The sequence below is a fragment of the Octopus sinensis genome, linkage group LG27 (assembly GCF_006345805.1).
Source record: "Octopus sinensis linkage group LG27, ASM634580v1, whole genome shotgun sequence".
Lineage (NCBI taxonomy): Eukaryota > Metazoa > Mollusca > Cephalopoda > Octopoda > Octopodidae > Octopus > Octopus sinensis.
Window position 1 is genome coordinate 14,722,004 of NC_043023.1, and position 10,000 is coordinate 14,732,003.

Sequence of the window (10,000 nt, forward strand, 5' to 3'; positions counted from 1 at the left end):
ATCTGAACATTAAAGGTTTAAGCATTACATTTGATAGTGTAACCTGAATATTAAAGGGTCAAACTGGCCAGACCCAGCTCAAATATTCTACCTGTTTTCTGTTTGAACCGGCCATATTTGGCCTCTCACATCTTTGAAATCTCAAAGCTATGAGATAATCCATGATTAATTTAGAACAATGTGAATAAATAAACATTACATTTGATCGGGTAATCTTAATGCTTGAAGGTTAAACTGGCCATATCCAGCTCAAATATTCTCTTCCATGTTTCCTGTTTAAACCGGCCATATCTGGCCTCTCACGTCTTTGAAATCTCAAGTCTATGAGATAATCCATGATTAATTTAGAACAATGTGAATAAATAAAAATTGCATTTGATCGGGTAATCTTAATGCTTAAGGGGTCAAACTGGTGAGACCCAGCTCAAATATTCAACCTGTTTTATGTTTAAAGCCAGCTACATCTGTCCTCTCATATCTTTGAAATCTCAGGTCTCTGAGATAATCCAAGATTAATTAAGAACAATGTAAATAAATAAGTATTACATTTGATAGTGTAACCTGAATATTAAAAGGTCAAACTGGCCATATACAGCCAAAATATTCTGCCTGCTTTATTGCTCAAAGGTAGCTAGATCTGTCCCCTGATATCTTTGAAATCTCAGGTCTCTGAGATAACCCATGGTTAATTCAAAACACTGTGAATAAATAAGCCTTACATTTGATACTCTTTTACTCTTTTACTCTTTTACTTGTTTCAGTCATTTGACTGTGGCCATGCTGGAGCACCACCTTTAGTCGAACAAATCGACACCGGGACTTATTCGTTTGTAAGCCCAGTATTTATTCTATCGGTCTCTATTGCCGAACCACTAAGTTACGGGGACGTAAACATACCAGCATCGGTTGTCAAGCGATGTTGGGGGGACAAACACAGACACACAAACACACACGCACACATACATATATATACATATATACGACGGGCTTCTTTCAGTTTCCGTCTACCAAATCCACTCACAAGGCTTTGGTCGGCCCGGGGCTATAGCAGAAGACACTTGCCCAAGGTTCCACGCAGTGGGACTGAACCCGGAACCATGTGGTTGGTTAGCAAGCTACTTACCACACAGCCACTCCTGCACCTATGTATATATATATATATATATACGACGGGCTTCTTTCAGTTTCCGTCTACCAAATCCACTCACAAGGCTTTGGTCGGCCCGGGGCTATAGCAGAAGACACTTGCCCAAGGTTCCACGCAGTGGGACTGAACCCGGAACCATGTGGTTGGTTAGCAAGCTACTTACCACACAGCCACTCCTGCGCCTATATACATATATACGACAGGCTACTTTCAGTTTCCGTCTACCAAATCCACTCACAAGGCTTTGGTCGGCCCGGGGCTATAGCAGAAGACACTTGCCCAAGGTGCCACTCAGTGGGACTGAACCCGGAACCATGTGGTTGGTTAGCAAGCTACTTACCACACAGCCACTCCTGCGCCTATATACATATATACGACAGGCTACTTTCAGTTTCCGTCTACCAAATCCACTCACAAGGCTTTGGTCGGCCCGGGGCTATAGCAGAAGACACTTGCCCAAGGTGCCACACAGTGGGACTGAACTCGGAACCATGTGGTTGGTAAGCAAGCTACTTACCACACAGCCACTCCTGCACCTATGTATGTATTGAAAGAAGCCTGTCATATATATGTATATAGGCGCAGGAGGTGAGGGCGCGTGGCTTAGTGGTTAGGGCATTCGGCTCATGATCGTAAGGTTGTGAGTTCGATTCCCGGCGACGCGTTGTGTCCTTGAGCAAGACACTTTATTTCACGTTGCTCCAGTCCACTCTGCTGGCAAAAATGAGTTGTACTTGTATTTCAAAGGGTCAGCCTTGTCACTCTCTGTGTCACGCTGAATCTCCTCGAGAACTACGTTAAGGGTACACGTGTCTGTGGAATGCTCAGCCATTTGCACGTTAATTTCACGAGCAAGCTGTTCCGTTGATCGTATCAGCTGGGACCCTCGTCGTCGTAACCGGCGGAGTCTTTAAAAGGCGCAGGAGTGGCTGTGTGGTAAGTAGCTTGCTAACCAACCACATGGTTCCGGGTTCAGTCCCACTGCGTGGGATCTTGGGCAAGTGTCTTCTGCTATAGCCTCAGGCCGACCAATGCCTTGTGAGTGGATTTGGTAGACGGAAACTGAAAGAAGCCCGTCGTATATATGTATATATATGTATGTGTGCGTGTGTGTGATTGTGTGTCTGTGTTTGTTCCCTCAACATCGCTTGACAACCAATGCTGGTGTGTTTACGTCCCCGTAACTTAGTGGTTCGGCAATAGAGACCGATAGAATAAATACTAGGCTTACAAAAGAATAAGTCCCGGGGTCGATTTGCTCGACTAAAGGTGGTGCTCCAGCATGGCCACAGTCAAATGACTGAAACAAGTAAAAGAGTAAAGTGAACCCGGAACCATGTGGTTGGTTAGCAAGCTACTTACCACACAGCCACTCCTACGCCTATGATGGTATAACCTGAATATTAAAAGGCCAGACCCAGCTCAAATACTCAACCTGTTTTATGTTCAAAGCCAGCTAGATCTGGCCTCTTACATCAATGAAATCTCAGGTCTATGAGATAACGCATGATTGATTCACAACAAAGCTTTACATTTAATAGTGTAACCTGATTGCTGAAGGGTTAAACAGATATATTTTAATCAATGCTGCCTCGTGTGATTTATTTATCCAATTCTAGTTTGACCAGGCTCTGTGCACGGAAGCAAATGTGCAGTTTGCTTTTCTAATAAGAATGAATTTATTCTTCTCTGGCTGTGAATAACAGATTTGATTTGGCTTTTTGTAATTGACAAAACGAAACAACGCACAACACTGCAGAAGGTTGCCTCATGGCTGGACGCACTCAGATAGCTACCTATTTCTTTATTACCCACAAGGGGCTAAACACAGAGGGGACAAACAAGGACAGACATAGGTATTAAGTCGATTACATCGACCCCAGTGCGTAACTGGTACTTAATTTATCGACCCCGAAAGGATGAAAGGCAAAGTCGACCTCGGCGGAATTTGAACTCAGAACGTAGCGGCAGACGAAATACCACTTAGCATTTCGCCCAGCGTGCTAACGTTTCTGCCAGCTCGCCGCCTTTTAAACTCAGCTAGCTACCTTTTACCTTTTCCTTTTTTTCAGGCATTAAAATGTGTCCATTCTGGGGCAATGGTTTGAAGAATTTTAGTCGAATGAATCTCTCTTTACTCTCTTTTACTCTTTTACTCGTTTCAGTCATTTCACTGCGGCCATGCTGGAGCACCGCCTTTAGTCGAGCAAATCGACCCCGGGACTTATTCTTTGTAAGCCCAGTACTTATTCTATCAGTCTCTTTTGCCGAACCGCTAAATTACGAGGACGCAAACACACCACCATCGGTTGTGAAGCAATGCTAGAGGGACAAACACAGACAAACAAACACACACATACATATATATATACATATATATATATATATATATATATATATATATACATATATACGACAGGCTTCTTTCAGTTTCCATCTACCAAATCCATTCACAAGGCATTGGTCAGCCTGGGGCTATAGTAGAAGACACTTGCCCAAGATGCCACGCATACATACATATATATATATAAGTCCAGTAAAATTTAGATTCAGATGAATATGGTACTTAAGTTGAAGGCACCAGAATTTAGTATGATATATATAATTTAACATAAGGTGATTATACCTCTGGATATCCTTGTTGCTTATTTTCATACACACATCTATACATATATATATATATATATATATATTATATATATATAAATTTTCAGAATGAGATAAAAATCCAAGGCAGGAAAGAAACGTGCCTTTAAGCAGTACAAAAACAACAAAAAGTGGAAGGTGCAGTTATGTACAGGTTGACGGAAGAAAAGCAGAACAAAAACGGCTTTATCGGTCGCATTCTCACCTGGAATCGATTTTTGTAATTTTTTCAAGGGTTATACACGCCCTGATACTCTTGGTATCGACATATAAAGTTTGAGTGCAATCGGATGGAGGATGCCCAAGATCCTAGAAGACACACACACAGACAGCTAGAACGGATTTTATATAATAAATAACATATATATGGGGTCACCAAAATCTCTTAAGTTCTTAGGGTGGTCTCTATGGGTCTTAATCTGGCCCTCGGTTAGTCAATACCATTGACTGCAGTGTCTGGCTGGTACGTCATTGCATTGACCCAGGAGGGCTGAAAGAGAAATTTGGCCTAGCAGGATTTGAACTCATAACACAAGGAGTTGGAAACAGGAAGGGAAACAGATAAGATAGTGATGAGCTTGATGTGGTGATGGAGTATATATACATATATATATATATATATATCACACACAACACACACATACATAGATGCATGCATACATACATACATATATACATACATATATCATCATCATCATCATCATTTAACGTCCACTTTCCATGCTGGCATGGGTTGGACGATTTTGACTGAGGGCTGGTGAGCCAGATGGCTGCACCAGGCTCCAGTCTTGATCTGGCAGAGTTTCTACAGCTGGATGCCCTTCCTAATGCCAACCACTCCGAGAGTGTAGTGGGTGCTTTTTACAGGCCACCGGCACGTGGGCCAGTCAGGCGGTACTGGCAATGACCTCGCTCGAATCTTTTTACACGTGCCACCGGCACAGGTGCCAGTGAAGCAATGTTGGTAACGATCACGCTCGGATGGTGCTCTTGGAACCCTACTAGCACAGACATAAGTGCCAGTAAGGCGACGCTGGTAACGATAATATTCAAATAGCCGCTCTGTCAACGATCACACTCGTATGGTGCTCTTTGCACCCCGCTAGCACAGATGCCAGTCATGAATTGATTTTGATTTTGATTTTGATTTCACTTGCCACACAGGTCTTCTCATATGTCTGTCTGTATGTATGTATGTATATGTATGTATGTATGTATGTATATGTATATATATATATATATATATATATATAATATATATTATATATATATATATATATAAATGAAAGAATGGAGTTGAACGACGATTTAACAAAATTCCTTTATTCTTGACATATGTTTTGAAGGCTGCATATTCCTAATTTCGAAGGAATAAGGGGTGCATTATGCCGCCTTCTCATCAGGAAAAACAAGGAACTTATGTCAGCATCAAGATGAACAAAAACTCTTAGATGACTGCCCTTGGCATGTAGCTTCAACCGTGTTTTTCTGACGTTAATTTGCTACCCAGGTATCGGTTAACCGAATTATCCATACTAAGATAATTCATTCAACTACTTAAATATTTATATATATATATATTATATATACAGTTCCCCTGATTTCAAACTGAGTGACAAATGGATAGAAAGACAGACAGGCAGATATTTATTTCTTTATTGCCCATAAGGGGCTAAACATAGAGGGGACAAACAAGAACAGACAAAGGGATGAAGTCAATTACATTGACCCCAGTGCGTAACTGGTACTTATTTAATAGACCCTGAAACAATGAAAGGTAAAGTCAACCTCGGCGGAAATTGAACTTAGACCATAACGGGAGATGAAATGTTGCTAAGCATTTTGCCCGGTGTGCTAACAATTCTACCAGCTCAACGACAGACTGACAGATATATAAACGGACAGACATGTAGAGAGACAGATGGACTGGCAGACAGACATACAGAGATAGACAATCTTACAGAGAAACAGACGGACACACAGACAGATAAGCAGAGAAAGACAGACAGCCAAAAAAAAAACAGATAGATGGGCATGCTAAGATAGATAGATAGGTAGACAGACAGACAGACAGACAGACAGACAGACAGATAGATAGATAGATAGAGAGATATAGATAGATAGATAGATAGACAGATAGATAGATAGAGAAACAGACATGTAGGTAGGTAGGTAGGTAGGTAGGTCGATGGACAGACAGACAGACAGATGGTCTACTTACATAGATGGTCACATCATGCAGTTTATCTTTGTTGACTTTTTTCTTGTCTTCTTCAACCTTTGCTATCTGCAGCAGAGACAGAGAGAGAAAGTGATAGAGACAGACATGTGTGCACGCGCGCACGCACATGTGTATTATATTGGATTGTCCGGAAAGTTTGTGCCAATTTTTAAATGAAAGAAAAAGGTCAATAAATACTTGCCATTACATTTTTAATCAACCAAATACGAACCATTTTGTTGCCCAATGCATCTCCATCTTTCCTCAAACTTGAAAATACCCTCTTCCCAGAATTGAGGGGGTTTCATGGCAAAGAATTCATCAAGGTATCTTTTTACGTCATCCAAGGAATTGAAATTTTTACCATTAAGACTATTCTGCAGAGACCTGAATAAGTGGAAATCCGAAGGAGCAATATCTGGTGAATATGGAGGGTGGGGTAACACATCCCAGCCGAGCTGCAGCAATTTTTGTCTGGTTCCCAAAGCATCAAGTGCCGAAAATGAACTTTCTTTTCTTCCCTTTTAAAGGGTTACAGAATTAACACAGGTTATAGGAACATAAACCTTCTTCCACGAAAAGATAGCTTAAACTGTGCTCTAAATGGAGGTGTAGTCAAATCCTATTTTATGGACTCAACCATGTTCTAAAATACGTCGAAAGGTAAGCTACTATAAATCGGCACAAACTTTCCGGACAAACCAATAGATGATGTATTCTATGAATACTTGAAATACCAAAGTAAAACTAGTCAGCAAATAAAATATAGATCTAGGTCCAAACTGAACAGACAACAACTGAAGCCATCTTTGATATAATTGAGCTGTCAGATGAATCTTAGGTATTTGTGGTGGTGAAAGGGAGAATGAATGGGTGCCATACATGTGGTAGCACCAAACACTCATAGGCTTTCTGGATAGAACAGGGTACACACAAACACCCAAACTGTGTATTTTAAATGTAGTCGGAGTATACTCACTTTTTCTATTTTTCTTTTCAGCTCTGCAAAGAAAAAAAATATATATATATATACTAGCAGTATCACCCGGCATTACTCGGGTTTGTAAGGGAAATAACTATATAAGCATTTTTAGAGATGTAAAGTATAATAGCCATCTCAATATGGTTAACCACAAAGGGGGGTGGTTACTGTAGCTTTTTACATTCTGAGATTTAATAATAATTTTTAGAGAGTTACTTCCCTTATATATGCCAAAATGCATTAAAAAATGGGGAAAAATGATGGTAAATTTTTTTTTAAATTGTAGACTCATCGTAGACGCGCGCTAATACCCAGAAGGGCTCGATAAGAATCACGACTATAAGATACCGGTTTTGGTTAAACTGCACCGCAAAATGTGGGGAGTAGTAGGAATCTAAATCGTAGGAGACAGACACACAACCTCTCTTTTATATAAAGATATATTCCTCGAGGAATGTGAAGACGCGGCAGGAAAGCGGAACATTTTCCTATCGAAGTCGGAGTTGTAGGGGTTTGTAGGACACAGCGTGAGACGACTATTGTTATCGCTAGGCTAACTCATCGTAAAGTCAATACCACCATGACTGATATCCAATCTACAGTGGAGAAGGCTAGCCACTGGATTTGGTTAAAAAGAGACGATGAGCGATGGCTAGAAGTATATTGAGTTCTTCATAACCAGCTGATCTAGCAAGCGGGGCCTCATATCATTGATGCCGTTGAAAGGTAGGCCCCGAAACGGCGCGCATTCTCTCCTGATGACCCCATACACTTGCTAGCTTTTAACTGGTAGCACTTGCATGTGCAAGTTGTTTGCAAGACATCAATATGCAGGTATGGCTGTGTGGCTTACTCCCTAACCACATGGCTCTGGGTTCAGTCCCACTGCATGGTACTATGGGTAAGTGTCTTCTGCAATAACCCCATATGTGTGAGTGTGTGTGTGTGTGTACAGGGTACAATGGGTAAATTGTTGCCATTTTATATTTTTAATTTTGTACATGTGCATTGTTTGTTTTTGATTTTGTTGACTACACAGTATAGTAGGGTCAGTTGGGCACTGTCTGTGAGGAAAACAGCACCATCAGGCAATTCACTCTGCTAGAAATTTGGAAACGACATAAGGTGGCAAGCTGGCAGAAATGTTAGCATGCCAGGCGAAATGCTTAGCGGTATTTTGTCTGCCACTACGTTCTGAGTTCAAATTCCGCCGAGCTCGACTTTGCCTTTCATCCTTTTGGGGTCGATAAATTAAGTACAATTTACACACTGGGGTCGATGTAATCGACTTAATCCCTTTGTCTGTTCTTGTTTGTCCCCTCTGTGTTTAGCCCCTTGTGGGCAATAAAGAATTAAGAAATTTGGAAACAACAAGCTGTACTGCTTGGCATTTGTGTAAGAAGCTCCAAGATGAACAATTCAGAGTGTTTGGGTGTCAATCTGAGGACAATGCAGGGGATTCAGAAAGAGTTGGATGAGTCTAATGGTGATTACAGAGGTGTTTGGAGTGATCAATAGTGATGGCAAGGTTACGTCTCCATTCATCTTCCCACATGGCCTCAAACTCAACACAGAGGCCTACATTAAGTGCTGTCCTGGGTCAAGAGGGTAGCTGCTGAAAGACCTGGCAACAGGACTCTGCACCATGCCACACAAACAGGAGAACCCAGTCATGACTGTCAGACAATTTCTGCGACCACATCACCCCTAACATCTGGCCACCTAACTCACCAGACTGCAGCCCCATTGATTATTATGTGTGGGGCGCAGTTGAGCGAGAGACCAACAAAACTCCTTGTAATACCAAAGATGAACTGAAGGCAAGGATTATGGCATCATTCACCAACTTAAACAAGGAGATTGTCCAGAAGAATTGCAGAAGATTCTGAAGTCGTCTGGAAACTGTGGTTGAAGCCAATGGCGATTTTATTGAATAAATTTAGTCTTTAGTATTTCAAGATGTTTTTATGTAATTTTGGTAAATATATTTATTAAAATGAGATGTCCGTGTTATTTTTAATTTTGCATAATTTAGATGGCAGTTTATTCACTGCACCCTGTATATGTATATATATATATAATATATATTTGGCATGATAGATCGCTAGACACTATACCTTTTTCTATTTTCTCTCCCTGTTTATTTCTGTGTTCCTTTCTGTCGAAGAGCATAGGCTCGAAACATAAAAGACCTTCTCACTTCCCAAGTGTTAAACTAATACATTTGTTTGTTGTTTACACACCAATCTTCATCTTTTGTTTTTGTAAATTCTCACTATATATATATATATATATATATATATATATATATATATCTTAAATAATAAGGGCAGGAATTGATATTAATCAATTAAAACCTGTGACTTAGCATATTTAAAAAATCCGAAGATTAAAAATTGTTTCATACAAATTAAGAGGGATGACCACTAAAGTGGACATCTATTATGCTAAACATAGACATCTATGTTTAGCATATTAGGTGTCCACTTTAGTGGTCATTCCTCTTAATTCGTATATATAATATATATATATATATCTATATATAATATATATACATAGATATACATTTACATATACACACACACATATGCACACACACCACACAAACACACACACAACACACACACATTTATATTTCTATACAATCTATGAGAAAGAACCGCAATGTCCTACCTGTCACAAAACTCTCTTGTCCTCCTCCATCCCAGGACCGGTTAAATTTGGCAACGCCATCTCCATAGACCTTTGAAGACATAAAAGAGAAAAATGTCACATTTTCCATCTCTGCTAGTGTTAGGAACATAAATTGTGACTAAGATTTGGTGGAAGATTTTAATTCAAAACTTATGAAAACAAGACATTTGTACTACAAAGCCAGAGCTGGTTTCAGCTGGGTTGATATCAAAAGGGTTAAGAATTGTTTCTCTATTATATATCTTAACCCTTTTGTTACAGTATTCTGTCGAAATGCTCTGTGTTTCTTTCAACTACTTTAAATATAACA

At 40.1% G+C, this 10,000-nt stretch overlaps 1 protein-coding gene across 2 annotated transcripts in view; it reads right to left on the reverse strand.

Moving 5' to 3' along the window:
- Positions 1-10,000, reverse strand: part of LOC118768125 — a 124,767-nt gene that overhangs the window by 33,827 nt on the left and 80,940 nt on the right. For both annotated transcript variants that reach the window (XM_036513987.1, XM_036513986.1), the window contains exons 3-5: positions 9,670-9,739; positions 6,994-7,016; positions 6,015-6,080 (exon numbers count right to left, since the gene is read on the reverse strand). In XM_036513987.1, the coding sequence (XP_036369880.1) occupies positions 6,015-6,080; positions 6,994-7,016; positions 9,670-9,739 (159 nt within the window). The remainder of the gene's footprint in view (positions 1-6,014; positions 6,081-6,993; positions 7,017-9,669; positions 9,740-10,000) is intronic.